At 42.8% G+C, this 25,443-nt stretch overlaps 1 protein-coding gene across 2 annotated transcripts; it reads left to right on the top strand.

Annotated features, from left to right (window-relative positions):
• The first annotated feature begins 1,797 nt into the window (after window positions 1–1,797).
• On the top strand, window positions 1,798–21,904 carry PRKAR1A (protein kinase cAMP-dependent type I regulatory subunit alpha). 2 transcript variants are annotated; one of them, XM_068530328.1, is made up of 11 exons: window positions 1,798–1,903; window positions 5,097–5,276; window positions 12,443–12,613; window positions 13,431–13,522; window positions 13,733–13,794; window positions 14,629–14,675; window positions 15,352–15,510; window positions 16,820–16,880; window positions 17,971–18,092; window positions 18,999–19,080; window positions 19,422–21,904. In XM_068530328.1, the coding sequence occupies exons 2-11, from the start codon at window positions 5,103–5,105 to the stop codon at window positions 19,592–19,594; spliced, it is 1,143 nt and encodes a 380-aa protein (XP_068386429.1). In that variant the 5' UTR covers window positions 1,798–1,903; window positions 5,097–5,102; the 3' UTR covers window positions 19,595–21,904. The 2 variants fall into 2 exon arrangements, with proteins under 2 accessions (XP_068386429.1, XP_068386428.1); XM_068530327.1 differs by lacking the exon at window positions 1,798–1,903 and adding an exon at window positions 1,926–2,310.
• Window positions 21,905–25,443: the final 3,539 nt, after the last annotated feature.

Here is a 25,443-nt window from a genome sequence, read left to right on the forward strand (position 1 = left end):
CCCGCCCTGTGCTGGGCACTTTCTTTACATACAGCGCTGCAAAGGGCAGTGATTACGCTCACTGCCTAAGTATGAAACATAGTAGTCGCTTAACTGCTCCAGGCCTCATTTTCCTTCCATGACAATAACATCATAATAATACTGATGCTAGAGTTTATTATGAAGATTCAATTAATTATTATGAGTGAAGCACTTAGAACACGGCCAGGAACACAGCAAGTGCTATAGACGTGTGTGCCGTTATTATCTTTATTGCTTCATTTTAGCACAGCCCTGCTCATCCTTTATGATTGAGGAAACTGAGGCTCGTGGGGATTAAGTCAATTACCGGAGATGGCAGAGCCTGAAACCAAACTCAGATTTATCCAACCGCAGTGTTTTCTTCTCAGAATGCGACCGGGCCTGCTCAGTGCTATCGAATTCCCTCTCCTGCTTGCCAGCTTAGGGTTCAGTTTAATTAGCCTTTCTTTGTACTGACAAGGGTGAAATCGTATATATACGACTGAGGCTGTGCCTTTAATCTCCCATTCCACCCATCCTTGGCGAATGTCCCGTGGGGGCGTAGGTGGGAGAAGAAACTTCCCCCCTACATTCCCCTCTTACAGGCCTAATCTGGCCTTTCTGATGTTGTCTATGCTTCTTCTGACTTTCAGAAAGCCCGTGTGGGGGGGGGGGGTGGAGCGGGGGAGGGATAACCACAACTAAATAAAAGAAATACTCTGATAAGCAGGAACCTTATCGTACTGGCGGATTTAGGGGTGCACCTGGCCCGTTAGGACAGTGATGTCCAACAGAAATACTATAAACACGAGTCATGGAGGAAATTTAAAATTTTCTAATAGCTATATTAAAAAGGTAAAAAAAAACGCGAAATTAATCTTAATATTTAACCGAATATATCCAAAATATTACGGTTACGGCCTGGAATCAGTATAAAAATTATTAGAGGTATTTATATATTTTTTGTATTATGCGTTAAATCCATTGTGTATTTTACACATACAGCCCTAGGGCTATATACCCCAAGGGTACAACAGGTACCAGCCAGACACAAAGATACGTGTGTTCCAAGGGCCTTCTTTATTCATTTAGCGACGTCATATGTCCGAAAGCGTCCCCTGCCTCCCATCCCCTTTCCTCTTCCACGGGCGGATACTTGCATGGGAAAAAAAATGGCTGAAGCAGTAAAGAAGTCGCTGCCCCGCCCTCCCCTCCATCATCCCGGATGAGGGCAGTTTTTACAGGCGGTTGAGATTTCTCGGTCTGTGCCCACCTGCACGTTTTGTACTTCTCATTATGCGGGGTCGGGGCGAGGATGGGGGCATTTCAGGAGCTAGAAGGACTCAGGCCTCTCTTGGACTCCGACAAAGTCCTTTCCAGCATTTTGCGCCCATTGGGACTGTGTGGCCTCCACTTGGCGACAGCACCCCCGAAGGGGAGAGCGGCCCGCTTGGCCAAGCAGACACTTGGCAGGGCTCGGATTTCCTGGACCGGATGGCGGCCCGGAGGCCGCGGCGCTGGCCGAGCACAGGATACGCGGCGGGCGTGCGCATCCCGGGATCCGCCCGCGCTCGGTCCCTGGTGCAGCTGCCGCGGATCCGCCACCTCCTCCGGGGCTTGGAAGCGGCAGGAATTCCCCCTCCCCGGCCCCGCGTCCCCCTCCGGCCGGGGCTGCGGGGCGGAGTCGCCCACCTGTCATCCGAGACGCCCCACGTGGGTCGGCCTGGGTGGGGGGCGGGGGTTGAAGGCAGGGAGAAAAGGCGGAGGCGGCGTGGGAGGTGGGAGTGAGGGTGGGGAGAAGAGAGGAGAGGAGGAGAGAGGGGAGCTGCCCACAGCCGCGCGGAGAGCGAGCAAAGAGCAGCAGAGAGAAAAAAGAGGACCTGTGGCGTCCAGACTGGAACAGGTAAGGGGCGGCAGGTGTACAGAGGAGGGAAGCCCCGGGCTAGAGACAGTGAGGAGAAGACCAGAGGCAAGCGCGAGGAGGGCTGCGGACGAGGGACGAGGCAGGACGGAAAGAAGAGTAGAAGGGGAACCATTCTAGGCGGAGGAGGGGCGAGGGTCCTTCAACGAGTGGCGGCGGAGGACCCGGGGCCGCTGCCCCTTTAAGGTTGCCAAGGCGACGGCTCTGGCCAGAGCGAGGCGCATTGACGTCAGCAGCCGGGCGCTGATTGGCTGCGGCGCGGCCGTTTCCGGTGGAGCCGCCGCGGAGCAGCTGTAGCCGAGTGCATCCAAGCTGGGAGGGGAGCGCTGAGGTAGCTCCGCCGGCCGCCGCCTCGACCGCAGTCCGAGCCCGCCGCCGTCCGCCCGCAGGTGAGAGGCCTCGGCGGGGGCCCCCGCGCGCCCAGCTTCGCCGCCAGCCGCCCGTTTGGGGGCGCCGGGCCGATCCAAGATGGCGTCGCGGGGAGCGACCTGCGGGGGACGGCCGCACCCCCTGCGTCTCCCGGCCCGGCGCCTCCAGAGGGCCTCCCGCGGGCCTCGCTCCCCGGCCCGGGTCTGCGCCCCCCAGACCCCCCCGGGCCCGCTCCGGCCGCCCCGCCCCCGCGGCCTCCCCGCTCGCCCTCCCGCATCTCCTGAAGGACGGTGGCGAGATGTCCCCGGAATCCGCCATCGCCCCCCGGCCTTTCCGGCTGCTCCGGGGACCCGGCGGTCCTCGTTTTCCTCCGTCCGGCCTCCTCCCCGGCCTCTCCCGCGGGCGCTTCCCCTTCCTTCCCGGGATTGTCGCCCCGCCCCCGCGGTGGTCGTCGCCCGGCCGCTCCGTGGCTTTCTGTCCCCTCTCCCCTGCCCGCCTTTCCCGGTCCCCGCCCCCCAGGTCTCCCCTTGGCCTTCCGACCAGAGCGGGATGCAGGATGGGCCTCCCTTCCGCTCGTGGCCGTGACTGTGGCCTAAGTGGAGTGAAGGGCACTTCCGTGTCCTTGCCCCCGAAACGTGCGCGGTACCTGTGACCCGCCCCCCCCCCCACCCCCCGGCAGCTCAGTGCAGGCGCGACGCCGAACGGCGTCACCGCCGGAGGGATGCGCGAGAGATGGGTCTTCTCGGTGCTCCGAGGATGACCCCCAGGAAGGGCTGCTGGCTGGTGTGAGGGTCTGCGGCCTGAATCCGCGAGTTTCTCAAGGTGTCTGACATAGCGCCTCGCATGTGATCCCTTTGAAACGGAATTGTGTCACAACCGACTTTCCGAAAGAAAGAATCTCAGTGTTTTCTTAGGAGGAGAGGCAATGCAGTGTACGTTTTGCAGCAGTTAAATAATTGGGGGCGGGGGGAGCTAAGTTGTTAAGCTTTTACTACCAAGTACGAGGACGGGCTTAATCTAGGTATATTCGATTAAAAAATTAAGACTGTGAAATACGGATATTCCGGGGTTCACACGGTGACCTGACTGCGCCAGTCCTGGGGCGTTTATGTTAATATGCTACCTTATTTCCGTTGTCCTCCTTTCGGTGTTTTAAATACATTGTTGCAAACAACGAACCAGTCTCACCGCTTAGCCCCAGTTCTCGCATTTCTTCCACAGACCTGATCTTCGAATGATTTCTCTGATCAGTTGAATACATGTATTGATATTCCTGAGATGGCTCTGAATGTTTTGAAGCATAAAAAGATCTGATTGATCATTGTTCTCGGTGGCTTTCAGTCCAGTATTTTTTCAAATGCAGAAAATCCTACTGAAGTGGATTCTCAGTTCATGTGGTTGTCTGAGCTGGAAAAGAGGCTGGTGTAAATCTATCCGAAAGTAACGTGTTTTTTTGTGTTTGTTTTGTTTTGTTTTTTGTGTTTGTATTAGAGTGTTTATTTCTGAAGTAGCAGCATGAGTCTTTTTCTGTGGCCTCTAATTTACGTGCTTGTCAGGGAGCTACAGACTTTCTCATGGTCTGTTAATTAGTTTACTCGTTATTGACCCTTACCATGAAAGTTGTCTGAAACAAGATGCCTAACAGCACGTAGCTCTTTACTCTGCTGATTCTTTCTCCTTTGAAATTTACAGTGTCAGCTCAGTGGTTTTGTGTGTATTATATTTGAAAAAGACCAATTAGTGTTGAATTTAGTTGCAAAGTGGAGGAGACCTCACTTTTATCTTCTAATCTTAATTACTTAATAATTAGGAGTTGAAAGGAAAACAGTTTATGGCTCTTTTGTTAAATTAGTAAGCTTTTAATTCCAGGGTAAGGTTAGCTGCCCATTCTTATATTTGTTTATTTTACTTCACATCGAGGTAGTTTGAACCGTCTAAAATTCACTAAATGCAGTTTTATCTATTGAGTGTTCACGTGAGTTTAAAACTTAATGTTTTAACATTTTCCTGTCCAGATGAATAAAATGTTTTTTTTCCTGTCCAAATCTTTTATCGTTTACTTGGTAAGGTGTTTTTTGTTTATGTGGTGGGTTTTTTTTTTTTTTTTTTCTATTAAGGATTTGCCCTCTTACTAGTGGGTAAGTGTGTTATCATCTAGAGCTGGAATCTGGTAACAAGGGTCTAGGATTAAAAGTTGCTTTTGTAACTCATCTGGGGCTTCCTTTGTGTTTTAAAAAATGTTGATTGCGCTAGTAGTTGGCTAACCAGAGCCTTTGCTCCAGTGGTTTGCTGGGTGAGATTAGGACACTCCCCTGGGATCCGGGTTACGTATAGGGAATGTCAGATGTTCTGTCTTGTGCTTTCTTGCTTTCACTTAGAGCTGACTTGTGTGCCCTTGTAATTCTCTGTCCCGTTTGCCATGTACACACTTCGCACGGCATCATGATTTCTTTTGTAGGAGGAGAATTGAATGAAATTCCCTTAAGGGCCTGACTCCTCAGCACCCCGCCTCTGCCGGGGATAAGTGGCTCATACTTCCTCCCGGGAGCTGAGGTTCTTCTCACTGTTGCTGCCTGCAGAGCCTAGATCCTGTGCAGCAGGACCTCAGTGAAACACGACTTTGAGAGAATGCTCTTTCTGTACATACTTTACTCCCTAGGCCTCACCTCCCTGTTTTAAAAAAAAAATCTACTTAGAAAGAAATCCTTGTGAATCAGTTGCCTAGTGAATTTGTTAGGTCAAAGGCCAGATTGACATTTGCTCTTTGTAAACAGTTTTCACAAGCATCTGTGTGTTTTCCCCACAGCGAGCCATGGCGTCTGGCAGCACCGCCAGCGAGGAGGAGCGCAGCCTCCGGGAATGCGAGCTGTACGTGCAGAAGCACAACATCCAGGCCCTGCTCAAGGACTCCATCGTGCAGCTGTGCACCGCGCGGCCCGAGAGGCCCATGGCGTTCCTCAGGGAATACTTTGAGAGGCTGGAGAAGGTAAAAATAAATGGGGCAGGGCATGAGCTCACCCTGACGATTGTTAAAGGGGATGCCGTAGCGTGTCGCTGATTTGTATCCTTTGGAAGAAAAGGAATTCTGACCAAATAATAATTGATCATCATCATCATCATCTAAAATAAAACTTCAGAAAAGAAATGTAGTTAACACACTTGAAGTAATTTTTAACTTTGTAATCAGTAGAATTTATCAAAACCAATCAGTATGCTGAGCTTACTTGGCTAACAGGTTTTCATTTTCCAAACATCGTTCCTTGTAACCATTTAAATTAGTACATAAAACTGACTAAATGAAATAACTGACTAGATACAGTTGATCAGAAGTAGTGCGGCACTGTACCGCAGAAACTAACACAACATTGTAAATCAGCTATACTCCAGTAAAAATTTTTTAAAAGTAGTACAGCAGTGGTATGAAGTGAGAAATTCTACAGTACTTGAAAGCATTTAATGCTTTTTTATTCAGCAAAGCAAGTGAACTTGTAAGTTTTATCTCACCTTTTGAAATCACTGTAATGAAACAGTTGAGTCTAGCTTGTGACTGAAATTTCAGAAACTCTGAATTAGTGAAGTGTGTTTTACTGTAGAATATGTCTCAGGTGAATCGACTCTAGAGCAGAGAAATCAAGATTGATGGTTGTCAGAATTTTACTTCACAGTTTTGGTCAGGACTTGTTTGCTCTTGAAAAAAAATTAGTGCAGTTCTTAGTCGTTGTTGTTCACCCTCATTCTGTGTATGTCAGTGGGACCTAAGCATGTGGTGTGTGCTTTTCTAAGCAAAATGATCATTTTTCATCAAGGTCGATGCTTCAGTTCACTTCCCTCAAAAAATGATGAATGAGAAAGTTTGGATTGTTAAATGTTTTGAGTAGTTTGGTTTACTTCTGAAATTCAGCGAGATAAATTTACAGGTTTTCTTAAGCATATTGAAGTTTTGATGTGGTTCATAATGATTGTGAACCAGTTGGGAGGCATTTTCTTAGGTATATGATTGTTAATTATCTAATTGTATTGCAGAAATATTTGTAATGTATCCCACTGGTTTGGACAGTTTCTTAACCAGCCTAACTGACTAGTGAAAGAGTCTGTTTTACTAATGTTTAAAAAATGTTTGGGTGGCTCAGTGATGAGGAATTTTCTACTGTTTTCTTGAAAAGCTGTTTGTTGAAATTGGTGTCTAGTACCATGATTAGATTAATCAAAAACAACAACAACAAAAAACTAACCAGTCCCGATGAATGTAGCCTTGCTGTCTTGGAATTGTGGTAGAAAGTCTGGTTTTCTCTCATTTAAGCAGTTTCCTGATAGTGAAATACTGTAGCGCCAGGCTGCTGTGGGCCTTCCCTGTTTTGAAGTGAAGCGTGTTCCTGGAGACCTGGTTCTGAAATTGGTCACTGTAAGGTGATCCCTCTTCCCTCTGGACATCAGTAGAAGCCGTCTGATGAGGGGTGAGGTTGGTGAGACATGAAGGGCGTGTCTTTTTATAGGGAGTGTTGAGTGTGTGGCGCTCATTTCAGAGCCTGTGCTCTCATGGCCCTGTTGAAGCACTGACCAAGGGGAAGACAAGAAATGATCATTAAAGTAGTTTCTTTGCACGTGGGATTTTTTTTTATTTAATGTGTGTTGGCTTCTTTGCCTTTTAAGTTTAATTTTATTTATTTATTTATTTATTTATGGCTGTGTTGGGTCTTCGTTTCTGTGCGAGGGCTTTCTCCAGTTGTGGCAAGTGGGGGCCACTCTTCATCGCGGTGCGTGGGCCTCTCACTATCGCGGCCTCTCCTGTTGCGGAGCACAGGCTCCAGACGCGCAGGCTCAGCAGTTGTGGCTCACGGGCCTAGTTGCTCCGCGGCATGTGGGATCTTCCCAGACCAGGGCTCGAACCCGTGTCCCCTGCATTGGCAGGCAGACTCTCAACCACTGCGCCACCAGGGAAGCCCCTCTTTGCCTTTTAATAAACGTCACAGCTTGACACTTTTTCCTATAATTCAAGGATCTTTGTTCACTTGCATACATTCCTTTAGTCAGGGTTGAATGTAAATATCTGGACTTTCAAGTAACTAGGTTTTCGACTTTTCAGCAGGTCATTGTTCTGTGCATTAGGTGTTAGGTTATATGTGTGAAAATATGGTCACACTCTTGTCACCTCTTTCCCTGTGCTAACCAGGGGTCATGTTTCTGCTACCCTCAACTGCTCAATAAGAAGTGCACCGAAAAACTCCATTGAAAGCTTCTGCGTTTTATTTCAGACTGTTACCTGTAATTTGAATCCTCTTTTCTGCATATATTTATTAGAAGCTCCCTGTCTGATAGATCAGAGGAATTTCAATAGCTCCGACCATGGAGTGTCTTCTGTGTGCCAGGTACCGTGTGAGCACTTTACACACCTACACACATACTCATTATTCCAGATGTGTGAGGTTGATGGTCATCACCATTTTACAGAGGTAGCAGGTAAAACAGAGAAATCAGGTAACGTGGCTGTGGTCATACAGGGTAGTAGCTTTATGTTGCAGTACCATACGACCCCCAAATTTCAGTCGTTTACTACAAAAGTCCTGATTTCTTGGTCATGTGCAGCTCTTGTGGGCTCAGCCCATCTTCTCTCCTTGGCTCCATGTGTCTTGTCCTGGGGTCGAGTGGAAGGAGCAGCCATATGTAAAGCACGCTGTTCTCAAGGCAGAGGGGGGTCAGATGCTGCAGGGGCCGGGGTCAGATCTTACAAGAGGACACGGTGTGGCGAATCAAGCCACATGCCAAGCCCCAAGTCCGCGGGACGACGGGACGTGTACTTCCCCTACAGGGAAGAATGGAACGGCAGGGGCAGGGAGGGGACAAATAGTGATGGTTGAAAGCATATTAAGTAAGCGGTGGGCACAGCATCGGAGCTTAATACTCGAGGATGTATTGACAGTAAGTGGACTGGGAGGGGTTCTTTTGTCTGTTCTTGTTTTAATAAGTGAGAGAACTGAGGAGGGAGGAGGCTGACCGAAGAATGAATGACAACAGCAAGAAAAAGGGCGTAAAAATGTATAATAGAAATCGGTGATCTCAGTAATGGCTCTGAGTCATCAGGATTAGGTTCTAGCTGATTGCTATTAAAGATGAAAACCCATGGAACAGTGTTAAAATCAAAATGCTTTTGGTACTTCAAAATTGTCTTAAAAATTCAGTTACAAGACAGTTCCAAATGAGATATTACTTGTGAAAGTTTACATGAAATTTTTGTGAAATATCAGTGACAGATTTTGGGGGTAGGATTTGTGTTTTCATTTATACCCTTGAACTTTAGACTTTGGGGAGACTTGAGTTTTAAAGTTCTCTGTTAATATGGAATGGGAAAACCTTACCTGTTTACTGGAATTACCAGAATGAAAATGAAGTGGGTTTTCTTTAAAAATGTATTTTTTAAAAAAATGGTTCTATATTTGCACATGGTTCAAAATTCTGCAGGTGCAAAAGGACATGACAATAAAAAGTCTTTTTCCCACTTCGTTGTCTTCCTAGAGTGCAGCCTGTGTTCCAGGGACAATATATGGGCACTTACAGATTCGTATCCAGCACATTCTTATCCAGCACGTGCGTGGTATTCCATTGTATGGATGTACTACAGTTTATTTAATCACCATGTTGACGACCGTTTTGGTGGTTTCCAGTGTTTTACTATTAAAAGCAATGATATAATAAATAACTTTGTGTATCTGTCATTTCACACACATGCATATTTTAGAATAAATTCCTGGCAGTAGACTTACCGGATTATTTGGTCAACAGGTAAGTGCATTTGTAACTAAATATGCAAATATATTAAAGTCGTTTTTGTTATAGGCTTTTCTTACTGTGTTTTTAATTGAAAATTAGAAAATCTAGAGAAATGAGAAAAATAAAGCCAATTCCTCCCTCCAAAATAAAAATAAAAATCAAGCATGAGTCTGTAATAGAGATAAACACTATGAATGCCTTGATTGTTATCATTCTAGACTTTTCTTGCTGCGTTTATATGTTCTTTTATTTGTCTTGATGCCAAATGCAGAGCCGAGTACCATGAAGGAGAAAAAGTAGGCAGCTCCTTAGTTTCTTTTTTATCAAAAAATTTTCAGAAATAGTAAATGCTGAGTTCATTTAGAATTTGAAAGACAGCTTAGAAAAATAATGGAGAGTGAGTCAGATGAATGAGAATGTAAATAGCTCACCATTCTTGGCTTTTTTCATTCTGATTTTACGTCAGGCATAACTCATTCTTTACTGAAGACCTGAGAGGAATTTCTTTTTAAGGCCCTAGATCTGAAAAATAAGAACATTAAGTAGTCGATATCACTTTTAAACGGATTGGTTTAATAAGTTTTTAAAAGTGGGTAAACTTTTTTTTGTTTTAACTTCAAGTGTCAACCTTGACCGTAAAGAATGCTTCCAGCTCTGTTAGGAGAAGTATTTTTTTTTTTTTTTTTGAGAATTTTATTTTATTTTATTTTTTTGTTTTCTAAACGTGTGATTCTGTTCTGTTTTTTTGTTTTTTTTTTTTTCACACACACACACTGTATTTTATTTTTACAAGAGATAAATAGACTGACACCAAGCATTGTACATGGATGACCACAACAAAAGCAACAATGATTGCAATTACCAAACATGAAACACGCTCATACTATGTCATAATATTGACATTCAGTCCAGTAATCCTCCACTGTAACAGCTCCTTTACTTTGCAGTGAAAATTGATTTGTATATTCTTTGCCTCTGAGTCCTTGTGGGATTTTTTTTTTTTTTAATTCAGACAGAAAGTCACAAAAATTATACTCATCCTCATCAGTTCACTCAGTCCCATGTAATTAATTTTTTTTTCATCTTGATCTTTTGTTAGCACTTTTATGAGCTCATCAGTTTTTCATTAGAGTTCTGAAAATGCTTATTCATTCAGTTCAGCAGTACAGTCAGTTACCAGAAACCTGTACTTGTCAGAGTCTTTTCCATGAATTTCTTGAAGATGAAACCCTTTTATAGGAACATATTTGCAAAATCATCAGAGTACACCCAGAACTGTCTGTAAATGACAAAAGACTTAAAAATGACCACGGTTAAAGATTTGATGAAAGTTCATAATAATGCAGTTGACAAGAAAATTAGTTATTTCTGAGATATACATTTTAAAGTAATAACTAGGATTATTACTTATAACATTATACCAGAACATATAAGATTTTTAGAAATTTCATGTAATGTCTGAAACATTTATATTAACATATTTCCATACCAATAACCCAATAAAAGTTTAGTATTAGTTGTTTTGTTTGTTTTTTTATACTGCAGGTTCTTATTAGGCATCAATTTTATACACATCAGTGTATACATGTCAATCCCAATCGCCCAATTCAGCACACCACCATCCCCACCTCACCGCAGTTTTCCCCCCTTGGTGTCCATATGTCCATTCTCTACATCTATGTCTCAACTTCTGCCCTGCAAACTGGCTCATCTGTACCATTTTTCTAGGTTCCACATACATGCACTAATATACGATATTTGTTTTTCTCTTTCTGACTTACTTCACTCTGTATGACAGTCTCTAGATCCATCCACGTCTCAACAAATGACTCAATTTCGTTCCTTTTTATGGCTGAGTAATATTCCATTGTATATATGTACCACAACTTCTTTATCCATTCGTCTGCTGATGGGCATTTAGGTTGCTTCCATGACCTGGCTATTGTAAATAGTGCTGCAATGAACATTCGGGTGCATGTGTCTTTTTGAATTACGGTTTTCTCTGGGTATATGCCCAGTAGTGGGATTGCTGGGTCATATGGTAATTCTATTTTTAGTTTTTTAAGGAACCTCCATATTGTTCTCCATAGTGGCTGTATCAATTTACATTCCCACCAACAGTGCAAGAGGGTTCCCTTTTCTCCACACCCTCTCCAGCATTTGTTGTTTGTAGATTTTCTGATGATGCCCATTCTAACAGGAGTGAGGTGATACCTCATTGTAGTTTTCATTTGCATTTCTCTAATAATTAGTGATGTTGAGCATCTTTTCATGTGCTTCGTGGCCGTCTGTATGTCTTCTTTGGAGAAATGTCTATTTAGGTCTTCTGCCCATTTTTGGATTGGGGTGTTTGTTTCTTTGATATTGAGCTGAATGAGCTGTTTATATATTTTGGAGATTAATCCTTTGTCTAGGAGAAGTATTGTTGCAGCCGGTCTTAGTTAAATTCTAGGTTGCCGTCACGTTTGATGATCTGTTTATAACTGAGGCTCCAGCTAGAATATGAGCTCCACAGGCTCAGGACTCTCTCCTATTGGTTTTTTGGTTTTTTTTTAATAAATTTATGTATTTATTTATCTGTGGCTGCGTTGGGTCTTCATTGCTGTGCGTGGGCTTCTCATTGTGGCGACTTCTGTTGTTCCGGAGCCCGGGCTCTAGGCGTGTGGGCTTCAGTAGCTGTGGCTCGAAGGCTCTAGAGCGCAGGCTCAGTAGTTGTGGCGCACGGGCTTAGCTGCTCCGTGGCATGTGGGATCTTCCCGGACCAGGGCTCGAACCCGTGTCTCCTGCATTGGCGGGAGGATTCTTAACAACTGCGCCACCAGGGAGCCCTCCTATTGGTTTTTATATTCCCCTTGCCTAGTGTAGACTTGGCGTGGCAGATCCGGAGAATACATATTGAATTAATGGAGTAACCCAGTGATCTAGACATTCTTCTATCACTTTGCTATGCCTGAGTGATTATTCCTAGATGGCATTCTTGGACGGGGCAGGGATCTCACACTAATTTCCCAGCCTTTTGTTTTGCAGTTCATTAATGTTGAGTGCATTACGAATCATTGTCGGTATATTATCATAATGAGTATATAATTTTTTATTTGCATGTTACGTGCCCTGTACCAGTGGCTTTTGTTCATTAATAAATATAGCATCTGTTACCCTCTGAGAAACAGTAAAGTCCTTTCAGAGTATTTCTTTTCAAGCTTGACTCTCCATTCCACCCCCCCCCCCCCCATTTGTAATTGACCTTTGCCCCTTCACTTTCACCTTGGTAATAGAGGGCGAGATCTGAAGTGACTGAGAAGGACCGTCATTGGAGTATGAGAATACCAGCTGAAGAATACCATGCTGAAGGGTCTCATTTTATAAACTTATGATTTTTTTTTTCAGGAGGAGGCAAAACAGATCCAGAATCTGCAGAAAGCAAGCTCCCGTGCAGACTCGAGGGAGGATGAAATCTCTCCCCCTCCACCCAACCCGGTGGTAAAGGGCCGGAGGCGACGAGGTGCCATCAGTGCCGAGGTCTACACGGAGGAAGATGCCGCGTCCTACGTTAGGAAGGTAGTTTTGATAGCTGAACACTGAGCAAACGGCTTTGGGACCCACGTGGTAGTCATCCAGTCTCCTTTGATGAATGCGTGCACTGTTTCGAGGAGCAAAACACAGACAGGGTGGATCGCACTCCGTCCTGGGCAGTTCCTGGGTACTTGGGGAACAGGTTTCTGCAACAACATGCCATCAGAGGAAATAACTAACAGTAATTATAAAACAGTGCATAAGTGAGTTTTGGGGGTTTTCTTTTGCATGTTGTTGTTTTGCAGTAGAAGAGCAGGCAGTACTCCTTTTTCTCTTGAATCATGGTGTCAGTTTCTTGACATCCTGTAATTCATGTTGTGGCTTTTAACCTTTTACCCCACAAGCGTCATTTGTCTCAGTTGGCTGTTAGAGCCAGTCTGCCATTTCGAGTTATGCTGTTAGCCTGAAGGGGGAAGAGAATTGTGCTCGCAAGAGGTTGTGAGACTAACAGTACGTGATCACAGTTTAGAAAATGACCAGTTGTCATAACATGCTTAGTTTTGCCTCACTAATCACCTTGGGCAAGGTGATTTTGGTCTGTTCCTTTAGTTGTTGACTAGGAACCAAATAGTAGCCTTTAAATACAGGCCTAGATGTAGGCAAAGGGGATTATTGAGTCAATATTTGTTGAGTACTTTGTGGATCAAAGACAGTGTGAGAGTGTTGTGTTGAAAATGTTTCACTCAGGGCAGCTTTGTTTAAATACCGTGATGTAGCTTGACATTTCATTGTAATTTAGGTTGCAAGCATGAAGTGGTCTTGCTTTATGGAATTGTCATTTTGCCTTTCTGTTCTTTCTTAGGTTATACCAAAAGATTATAAGACAATGGCTGCTTTGGCCAAAGCCATTGAAAAGAATGTACTGTTTTCACACCTTGATGATAATGAGAGAAGGTAGGTACAGGTACTTTGTTATACTATTTTTCCAGTACAGCTGGTGTCCCAAACTAGTCTCATCACTGTTGCAAGTTTTAAGGCTCTTAGTAATTGTTCACCTGATAACAATCCAGGCTGAAAATCTGGGAGCTTTAACTCTAAGGTTAATGTTTGAAATCCACAGAGGCAGCACATGAAATGTAACGCGAGGCCTTCTCTCCCTTGCAGTGACATTTTTGATGCCATGTTTCCGGTTTCCTTTATTGCTGGAGAGACTGTTATTCAGCAAGGTAAGGGTTGCTGCTTTTATGGCACGCACTATGATTATTGAAGTTTGTTTTCCTCTTTAAGCCTACCATTTTCCTTCTGTTATACCACTGGATTTTCTTATTTCTTTTAATTAAAATCTTCTGAGCTAAAAGGCACACTTTGCCTAAGGGACTAATATTTCCCTAACATCTGATATAGTTTTGTTTATGGTAACTGTTAAAGGGAATTCATGCATTTTTACTTTGTATGGAGTTCCAGAACCTCACTTACTTCATATATCCTTTATATTGATTACTAACCACTTACAAAGTAAAATAAAGTAGAAAATAAGCAGAAGACTTAATATTCTTCATCATCTAGCCTGTCTCTTTATAAGGTTCTGTGCCTTCCACTGATGCTTGCCTTTTTGACCACATACAAGTAACGTGGATCTCATCTTTTGGTGTCCTCTCTTGTTTCCTTTCTTATTTACTCTCGATATTTTCATGGGTCTTCTTCATCATCCATATATTTTCTTGTTTAGTGACAATCTGATATTTGTTGCTTACTATTTGAGTTGTTTCTTGTTTTGTTATAGGTGATGTAGTGTTTAGTGTCTTTGTACACACAAGTGGCTTTTTTTTTTTTTTCCAGAGGCATTCTTCACCACGAGATGACTAAAAACTCGATCAGTCTTATGACTTTTAAAATAAATTGCTGGACTTTTTTTCTTGAAAGGTTCTGTTAATTTGTAATATACTCTTTTCTCTCACAGCACCTCTCTAACATAAGTTCATTATTTTACATTAATTTGGTTTGATTTGTGCTTCTTTAATTAACATGCTTCTAACTTTTTTTACTCTCCTCGCTTTTAGGTGATGAAGGGGATAACTTCTATGTGATTGATCAAGGAGAGATGGATGTAAGATTTAATAATTGCAAAAACATGTTGATAATCTTAAAAGTCAACTTGTTGATATTTATTGCTTCTAAGAGTTTCTGAAGGGCTATTACATCCTTGTATGTTCGATTCCTTTTGCCAAACATTTTACTGACACAGATACTTTCTAAAGGTAATTTCTTCAGCTAGACCTACAGTTCAGAACTTTTGCCAGATTAGTGGTTAAGGTGCGTGTGTGTGCTGTGGAGTAAGACAGGTGTCGGGGAGAGTCTGGACCGGTCGTGAGCTGGGAGACTTGGTACAGCTTTCTTGGTTCTGGAAGTCTTGTTGCTCCCGTAAGATTATTAGAAAACTCGGCACCTCCTGCAGGTAAAATGCTTGCTTAGCCCGGTGCCTGGCACAGTGCTCTGTAAGTACATATAGTTAATATTAATGCTTAGTTCACTTTTTTTGCCCTGGTCATCCTTACAGAGGACCTTTTTCTTATCAGATAATTAAACTAGGTAAGCTACAGACACTCTGAACTTACTTAACTCATTGTCAGAAGTCAGCTGTTTTGCTCCGTTGTGTACCGAAAATGTAACACATTTTATTTTTTAAAACAAAGTTCAGGATTCTGACCTCTTAAAAAGGTTTGCAGGTTTTTAATACTTACGTATTTGTCTATGTAGAAAAAAACAATGCTTTTGTATTTTAGGTCTATGTCAACAATGAGTGGGCAACCAGTGTTGGGGAAGGAGGGAGCTTTGGGGAACTCGCTTTGATTTATGGAACACCTAGAGCAGCCACTGTCAAGGCAAAGACAAATGTGAAATTGTGGGGTATCGACCGAGACAGCTATAGAAGAATCCTTATGGTAAGATACATGGGTTTTGGAGTGTGGCTCACAATCCAGACTGTGTAACTAATGTTTAAATAGTGTCACCACATTAAAATGAGAATGTTTTTTACTTTTAACGATTGAACGCTTGTATTAAGCCCAACTTGGCATTATTCATTATACCATTTGAGACAGTGATCTTTTAGAACAAAGCTTTGGCCAGAAATAACATGGGAAACAAATGTGGTGTATACGCAGTGGTCAGCTTATGTTTGGGAATCTCTCCATTCGTCAGTCAGTGCATCTTCCCTTAGCTGATCTTTACACATTACAGTCGGCCTGAGAGGTGCTGCTTCCGAGTGCATGACGTTATTGAAGCCCACTCAGAAGCGATCAGCTTCTCTAAATGGAAAGGAGGTTAGCGGTGATGCAGGTTTCATGTCCCTTCTCACTGTAAAGGAATAAACGAAGTAGTAAAACCATTGGAACGTTCTGCTGATGTAATTAGACTCTATGAGAACTTTCTGACAAATTTATGGAGTAGCTTGGGTGTTTAAGTCCCAGTAAATGGCATTAGTCATCTTAAATGGCTTTCTTAAATTTGTGTATTACATGTCTGATTATTTGACAGTACGTGGTTGGACGTACTTAGAAAATTTTCTGTACTGGGGGATGGAGATATGTATACCTATTGTGTATATACTTATGTATATGTAATAGATACATATTATATAATAAATATTAAATAATATAAATACATATTATACATACATATTTATAAGTATATAAATTGCCAAGGCAATTTACTGTGTAGGGGATGTTTATTATAGAGGAACTGTGTGTTTCCCCCTTTCTGTCCCCCAGATATATTTAGCAAACCTTGCAGATAAGACATTTTGGTTTAGTTTGGGGTTACGGCACTTTTTTTTGTCAGGGTGGGATGTTGTTTATATGGTGGCAGTTGTATATCCTTCCTTCTGTGGAGGATCGGGGTTGTGGAAAAGGACCCTGGGCTGGAAATATATTCAGCCGTAGTCACATATATTACTTGGGTTTTTGTGTTTCTGTTTTGTTTTTTTTGGAGAACTGATTGTTTGCTTTTTTGACATTTCACTAACTCGTGAATTCTTTGGGCATATGCGTGGTGTCTCTTTTAGGAGCAAGTTACTAAGAGCTTTTGATTGCACTGAACAGAGGGCTTACCGTCTTCAACAGGAAGAAAACAATCATGTATCAAGCAGCAGCAGCAAGCTTTGACTTCTCTGTTGTTGTTGTTCATTTACTTGAAACAGTATTTCTTACTCCACAGCATTATGTGAATTACACTTTCTTTTTTCATTTGTAGGGAAGCACGCTGAGAAAGCGCAAGATGTATGAGGAGTTTCTTAGTAAAGTGTCTATTTTAGGTAAGTTTTGGAAGATTGCATGGAGAATTGTTAAATTGAAGTGTTAGTAATGCTTAAGGAAACTGATTGTATTTCATAAAGATTACTCCAGTTATCAACTCTTTTTCTTTTTTTAATGGTAACAAAAGCCACATGGAATGCAGAGTTGAAGTTTGACGAAGTTAGACGTAATTTTAAAGTGTGTTTAATTTGCTAGTATATGGCAGCCCTCTAACTTAGAAGTAAGTGTTACTTACTCCTCCTGGAGAGACAGAGGACTGGAAGTATTCTCCTGCGTGTGGACTCCCACAGTCAGTCCCCCGGGACTTGTTTCTCTGTTGCTCCATCACTGAGTTTATTGGTTCAGGAAAGTGAGTATTTCCAAGAATGCATTTCCTCTGTAGAAAGAATAGGTGTCATTTGCTTGCTTTCTCTGAAAAAATGCTAGAAGTGTGGGGGAATTTAGAGTAAAGTAGGGTAATTGGAGGCATTTCTACATATTTTGTTATGTGGACTTAGAGACATTATTACAAGCTGTTCTTCATTGGGAGGGGAAATGGCGATTTTTATAAGGTAATATAGTCTTGAGTCGTTGCTTTGTTATAGTGAATTGACTTTTTTGCCCTTATTTGTCCTTTCTCTGGAATGGTTACATTTGTTTAGTGTCTTGGGTGTTAGTTTGGCCTTTGGGAACAAAAGTTATTTTCTAGTTACTCTTGTTGGTTTTGTAAATAAATTCTACTGAGGATTTAAATTGATAAATTATTTCTCTTAATCTCTGGAACTATTACTTTTGGGTCCTGTAATTGTAGGTTCGATTTGCATTGATGGCAGTCTTTAGGAATACTTAACGATTACATTTTTCTTATCCCTGTACCATCGGATGCAGTTGGTATAGGTTAACCTGGCCACTGGGCTACTGAAAGAAAGCTCTGGGGTCATCTGTAAGTAACAGGAGGATCTTGGTGAGACAAGAGGTAGTTGAAGACAGGTGCCATGTTGGATTAGAGCCACTACTAGAGTATTTTGGTTGACTTCTTTATACCTTTTGTTTTGAGATTTTTAGCAATACCAAATAATGCAGAGAAATTCTTTTGATTCCGCCTTTTAGAATCTCTGGACAAGTGGGAGCGTCTCACGGTAGCTGATGCGTTGGAACCAGTGCAGTTTGAAGACGGGCAGAAGATTGTGGTGCAGGGAGAGCCAGGAGATGAGTTCTTCATTATTTTAGAGGTAAAGATGGGACAGCACCGGGCGGGGAATAAGGGGGACACCAGTTCTCATTTACAGCTACCGTTCTTAAGATAAACAGTTTTATTTAAAAATGATCGTTCCCTTTGAAATGTTGTTTGGTTTTCGGCCAGGCCACCACATTTTAAATGAGGGCTTTGCATGAAGTAATAGCCGAATTCTGACCTACTCGAATTAATTCTCCTCACAGAAGCCAAACAGAACTCAGCCATTTAGCACACAGGCTGTGATGTACTGCACCGTTCTTGTTAAAATCATGCATTTGGGCTAATTTGGCAAACAAGGATCAAAGGCAGGTATTTAAATTCTAAATGTTACCATGTTTTATATCGTCACAATCCATGGAAATGTATAGCAGATACTCTTGCCAGCCAAGGAGATCCACAGAGCAGAGCTCAGTAGATGCTAATCGGTGTTGTTTAAACCAGGGGTCGAGGAACTCTTTCTGTAAAGGGCCAGACAGTAAGTAATTTAGGCATTTATGAGCCATAGTGTTTCTGTTGCAGACTCAACTCTTGTCATAGTGGGAAAGCAGCCATGGACAGTATCTAAATGAATTGGTGTATTGTTCCTATAAAATTTTATTTATAAAAGCAGTGAGCTTGGATTGGCCCTCCTTCTGCAGTTTGCTGACCTGCGTCTGAACCCTCAAAGTACCTCAGCGTGATGAGAAGTATCTCCTAGCAGGAACTGCTGGGGTAAATAAGGATCAAGCCTGTAGTGACTCTTTTCAATTACCTTTTATCACATGAACGCAGAGGATTTGAAATAACTGCTGAGTCCTTTTTTTTTTTTTTGCAGAGTAGCTAAAATTGCATGGGATATTTTAAATGCCACCCAGGATTTGAAAGTATTAATGCGTTTTGCGTTTTGGTGATTTTGTTATAGGGTTCAGCCGCTGTGCTGCAGCGTCGTTCAGAAAATGAAGAATTTGTTGAAGTGGGAAGATTGGGGCCTTCTGATTATTTTGGTATGTGGATTTCCTCACAATAAACACATAGTTTCTGTAAGTCACTTCTCAGTGAGCTATCACAGTCTTTCATAATCTTGTCTTTTCTTCTCCTGAATTTTATTTTTTATTTTACTTTTTCGGCTCTCAGAGAAGTAGTGTGAGATTTTGACCTTGACTCAGTTAATTAAGTTATTGATTGTCTCATATCTGTCAGTTGGTTTTTTCCTGAGGTGCAGATGTAGTGTGGCCTGTACTGAGTTACTAGGAGGAAAAATACGGTTTTCTTCTCCCCGGAGGGCGCCCCTCAGAAGACGTTTCTGAGGGAGCTAGCCTACTCTCAGCCCTTTCCCCTCCTCCAGGCGAAATCGCGCTGCTGATGAATCGTCCTCGCGCTGCCACCGTGGTTGCCCGTGGCCCGCTGAAGTGCGTCAAGCTGGACCGCCCGAGGTTTGAACGTGTTCTTGGCCCGTGCTCGGACATCCTCAAGCGGAACATCCAGCAGTACAACAGTTTTGTGTCCCTGTCCGTCTGAAAGCCGCTTCCCGTGCCTCCCTTCCGCCTCTCCCTGGCCAGGCTTCCCCACGCAGACTGCTCTCTGGCGCCTCTTTGCAGCGCCACGTGGCCACTGGCATCGCAGCTTCTTGTCGGTTTCTGTTCAAAGTTGCTCTTATTGCACCGTTTTTATTTTGGAGCATTAACTGAGTGCTCATACACAGTTAAATAAATAGAAAGAGTTCTGTGGAGACTTGGCTGTTCCTGCTTCTCTCTGTGCAGTGTTAGTGTTCGCCCTGGGCCGCGCGTGCCGTGCTTCCTGGTGAGGGCAGACCCTGCGCCACGTGAGTTACCGTAGAGTCATAATGTAACCGTGCAAGATTGCCTTTCAAGTGACAGAAGTTTCCTGTTATCATAAGCAGATTCTAGACTGTGGCCATATATGCTATATTTCTTTATAGAATAAACGATTTCTCATTAAGCTCTGAGGATTAGGAAAAACAGATACAGAAAAATCTTAGTATAGTAGAAAGACATCTGCCTGTATTTAAACTAGTTTAAGGGTGGAAAAATGCCCATTTTTGCTAATTATCAGGTAGAAATGATCTGTTCAGTTCTTTTTCTTTTTAACAAGAATTTTTATTTGTCAAGCGACTTTGCCTGGTTTTGTTTATATCTTGTTCTTAATGTTTCCTCTCCAATTCTAAAGTATGTTGAGGTGTGGCTATCTATACCTACCTGCCTTTTAAGGTTCACACCAAATCATAAGCTGCAAATATTGGGTAATGATTTAACTGCATCTGCCTCAGCTCACAGATTCTGATTCCACCCTCATTTACCCCGCTAGTGCCAAATGTTGATCATCAGATGCTGAATTGAGAATAAGAATTTGAGGTCTGCACTCTCGGTTGTTAACTTAAGAGGTTTTGGTTAATGTATATCCTTCAGTTGAGTCCAGGATAATAATCTCTTATGGTCTTTAAGCACTGATTCCAGGAGATTGGATTTACTGGGAATAGACAGACTGAATGTCGTAACCGAAAATGGAGGTGGGCTTGCTGAAGGGAGAAACGGCAGGGGGACAGAGTTCAGTGTTGGGAGCTTTGCCCCACTCAATTCCCTGGGGCGGGAGGTGTGTGAAGAGGTTTTTTACTTTGCTTTAACCTTTCCTCCCCTTTTTACATCAACTAGAATTTATGGTGGGTTGGGGGGTGGGGTAGGATGTGTCTGTGTTTCAAATTGGTCTAAAAGGCCATCCTACTGAAAAGGTCTGCTTTCCTATCTACCACCTTACTTCTCTGGCAGACTTTTTTGTGTAAACGTGTGTTTTGAGTCTTAACTGTATTTCAGTATTTTCCAGCCTTATCAAGGTTATGTGTTGTTACATTATTCCATGTGCACCAATGATACCCAACTGTTTATTTTTATTACTGTTATTTTTTGAAACAAAATTTCACAGTTCCATAATGTAGGCACTTTTATTTGCATTGTGATTTATATAGTATACAGGGTTATACTGGGGGTGACTGCAAGCGTTTTTTCCATCTGTGTGCATCTGGCTCTGATTTTTAATCCCCTCTCCTTCCCCTTTCCCAGGTAATTTAAATTGGTCATGGTAAATTGTTTTCATAGATTTGAACAGCTTTTGGGTTGTTACTAAGTTTGGAGTATAAATCTGGGAAAGAGATTTTATTTACATTTTAGTGTGGGATAGAAAGCCACCTTATTTCAAATTTTTTATTTTTCAAAATAATCTTTACTAAATGAGGATTTTCTGGTCTGTATTTTGTGTTTAGCTTTTTATATTTAAAAGATTAAAAATAAAAATTATGTTCTTATTAGCTTAAAGCTTGATTTGATCTTTGTTTAAATGCCAAAACTGTACTTAACTAAATTATTTAGAATGCCATAAATGTGCAGTTTCATATATGTATATAATCATGCTCATGTATATTTAGATTCATAACAATCTTTCTAAATGAGTTTTGTTCTTAAGTCATTTGGCTTTGCTGTTTACTCCCTTTTGTAGTTTTTAATCTAAGAAAATTTAAGTCTGAATTTAAAAACGATCACATTTAAAGCTTTATTTTTGTGCAGTCTATGTGAGAAATCACGATTGGCATCATTTGTCTCAGTGGATATTCAGGGCTTCAGAAGGCATTATTTCTGGGCTTGGTGAGTGGGTTTATGAGCTCCACTGCTCTAGAAAAGCATAGGTGGCCAAAGGACCATTTTGTATTGTTTCCTGGTCACTAGCCTGATTATACTGTGTGTGCTGATATACCCTCTTCTCTTTGTTATAGATTGTCTTAATGGTAGGTCAAGTAATAAAAAAGATTAAATAATTTAATTCTCTAACGAATCAGTTTTTCTTCCCTTTCTCCTTTGCTTCTCTTCTCCCTCTCCCCGCAGCCCCCGAAGCTGCTAATTGGTGGGCACGAATGAAAATCGAAAGTGAATTAGGGGATCGGTGTTTTGAAAGAATAATATGTTTGTTTTCAGTGTTTTCCAATTCAGTTTGTCAAAGAATGAATCTAAAAACCTTACTTTAAGGGTAATTGAGATGTAGCAGATCTGTACTGAGCAATGGAAGGAAAAGAGTAAATCAAAAGTCAAAGGTTTCCTTTTTATTGAGGGTAGGCTGGTTCTCTGGCTTTGGAACTTTCCCAGACTCAATGGGGGAATGTCATTTCTAGGTCAGCATGCTCTTTGGTTTAAATTTAATATGTGCATTCATATATTTAGGTATGCTTCTATATTTTGCATGCATATAAAGTCATTTCTAACATTTATTTCTCAGATTTCTTAGGCGGGGACGATTAAATTGAATTCATTCGCATATTGGAATTAATTTCTTTATATCCAGTGAAGTTGAAGATAATGTTGTACTGCCTAGAACATTGCTTAAGTTGTGCTGCTTTGTAACACGTGCACTTTGTCCAGATTCAGTAATCCCCTCCCTCAACCTGCTGGAGTTGGAACCTTTTGAGTCACAACACAATATAATTGAAGAAAATTTTCCTGGGTTGACTGTACTGGTTGTAGTTTAATTTTCCCTCTAAAACACTGGCTTATATGAAATCCCTTTTTGTTTTTTGATGACTTAAATATTGACAGTATAAAATTGAAGTAGTATGATGTTAGTTTTCGTAATATTGCTTTATCTCCAACCACAGATGAACAGCTGAACCCTTTTTGTACTTTTGTTAGGCCCTGGCAGTGTATTTCTAGATGGGCTAAAACTAAAACAACATGGAGAAGCAGTGTGTCGATCACCATCATAATAGCCATCAGTAAAGACTGTGGAGAGGAGAACATAAAAGGGAGAATGGTAAATCTCTCCCTTCTTACCCTAAGGAATTTCACACAGCAGTCAGTGTTACTGTGTACATATAAAGTTGAAATTTGTGTACTGACAGAAGTCCAGAGCTGTGACTTCATCCTGATGCTGCCTAAAAACCCAGACCACTAATGAGCAGAATGTTTTCGTTTTGCGAAAGCTCTCTGCCAGTGTAGCTTAAGTAGCTTTGTGGTTTTCTAAGCCACCACTAGATGGAGGGCTTTCTATCATCTTTGTTAGCCTCAAAGTCAGTTACAGTTGGTCCTCATTATTCACGGATGCTGTATTTGTGAACTTTGCAAATTTGCGTACTTGCTGAAATTCATTTGTAACCCCCCAGATCAGTACTCCCGGCACTGTCACAGTCATTCCCGGACTTGAGTGGAGAGGGGCCCGCGTCTCCCGACACGCAGGTGCCTGGCGGAGGTCAGACCAGGCCCACTCTGCCTTCTAGTTTCAGCTGAAATCAGGCGCCCTTGTTTTGGTCTATTTAGTGCCACTGTTTTGCACTTTTGTACTTCCTGTTAGTGATTTCTCTATTTAAAGTGGCCCCCAGGGAGTGCTCGTGCCCTGGCTGGGGTCCCGAGGGCGAGAAGGCGGTGGCGTGTCTCTAGAGGGGTGTGTGGGAGCCAGCTTCTCCCAGGCGTGAGCGTCAGCGCTGTTGGCCGAGCCCAGTGTCCGTGAAGCAGCCGTGGATGCCAACTGAGGTGTCTTCAACACACCGTAACACAGGACTCGAGATCGTTATTGGTTGGTTGACAGAAATGTCACCAGAGGCTCAGCTCACAGGAACCTACTACCCTGTATTTCTTCTAGGGGCAGATGGTTGTCTCCGCCAATTCCGTGTCCTTGGTGACCTCATCAACCATAAAACTACCACAGATAAGAGAATCAACTACCCTTTTTACCGTCTTCAGACTCAGATTGTCCTCCTGACTCTCGGGGAGGCTAAGTGAGTTCCTCCAGACCCCCTTCTCCACCAGCTCGTGGGCTGTCCGTTCCCTTTCATTTTTTAGTTTGCTAAAACTAAACGTGAAAAGTTCTTACATAGAGACAGGAGAGTTTTTATGTCGTGGAATATTGAACAGTGGTCCAAAATGAACGTGTTGGAAGAACTTGATAGTTCTAAGACTGGGGTCTTTTGTTTTCTGGTATTTTTGACAAATGGTAGAGGCTTAATTTTGGTATTAGTGAAAAAGTAATGGATGGGTGAATAATGAGATATCTAGGTACGCGACATACTGTGGTCAAACTCGGTTCTGTTGCTCTCAGTCTGCAAAGTACGCCAGCATTTTTATTATAGGCCATCTGAAAACTAGTCCATTGTCACAGAAGAGGCTGGGTTAAGGTGGAGCTGGACTTACCTTCCTGAGGCTCTTGCAGTTTGGAATTTCAGACCATTTTGTGCAAGTCTTTGAACACCTTCGCCTGAATAGTTTCCTTTCGTCCCACTGTGTGTAATTACCTGGCTCCCCCTCCAAAAGGAAATGTAGGCTTGAAGTAGAAGAAACCATTTGTGAAGTGGGAGGCCCTGAGCGGCAGTAGAGACACTGCAGTAACGCAAGGCTCTGGGATTAAGGTTCCTCTATTAAAGACTGATTTTTGTTTTAAAGCCAACGGATACAACTTCATAAATTGGGTGAGTTACTGTTGAGTTTTTGTGTTACAGTGGAAAGAACGCTTTGGGATAGTTTTGAATCATTAAGTTGCGTGATTTTAGTTAACCTTCCTGAGCCTTAGTTTTCTTGGCGGTACATTGGGGGTCAGGGATTCTGCCTGTCGGGGAGGATTGGAAGCCTGCGTTTGATTTTCGCACATGGAGAAGGAGCTCCGTGAATGGAAGTGATGTTAGTATCATGGGGACATAGGTTCGGGGCAGTGTACGAGTAATGGGGGGAGCCAGGGTGGGCCAGAAGCACCTCGGTCTCTGGGCACACGGCAGAAGTCTTGGATGACGTCTAGAGGCATCTTGACCCGATACCCACTTTAGCGACAGCTTCTTCCCACCCCACTCGTACTGGTATTTGTGCCTCTGGCCTGTACCAGAAAAGCTGAGCTGATGAAATCAGCCGTTTTTACTTGCTGAGTAATTAATGTGAATACACGCCTATCCCGTGTGTTTTCATGGATTGTTGAATAAGAAACAGCCTCCTATTCAGACACAAGCAGGTCAGCAGGGAGGAGGCTGAAGAGACAGGAAACCCCTGAGATGCCCACTTTTGAGGGAGGCTTGGAAAGTAAACTTGACTTAGTCCTTTCTGAGTGAGCAGTGGAGGGGAGTGGCATCCAGAGTGTCAGACTTCTCCAGATAGCCTTGCTCCTCTTGGGGATGGGTGGGGGACAATTCCTGAATCTTAGGGGAAGGAGGGCTGTTACTGGTGGGCCCTGGTCGGCCCTGGCTGTTCTGCTGTCTCAGTCCAGGCTCATGTGCCTGCTGGACCCATTCTTCTGCTGTCCCACCTTCAGGGCCACCCTTGTTTTGCCTTCTGTTGTTACTGGATGCTAGCTTTGACAGCCTTGATGTTATTTCAATTGATGTTTACTCTTCG

The sequence above is a fragment of the Eschrichtius robustus genome, chromosome 20 (genome assembly GCF_028021215.1).
Source record: "Eschrichtius robustus isolate mEscRob2 chromosome 20, mEscRob2.pri, whole genome shotgun sequence".
NCBI lineage: Eukaryota > Metazoa > Chordata > Mammalia > Artiodactyla > Eschrichtiidae > Eschrichtius > Eschrichtius robustus.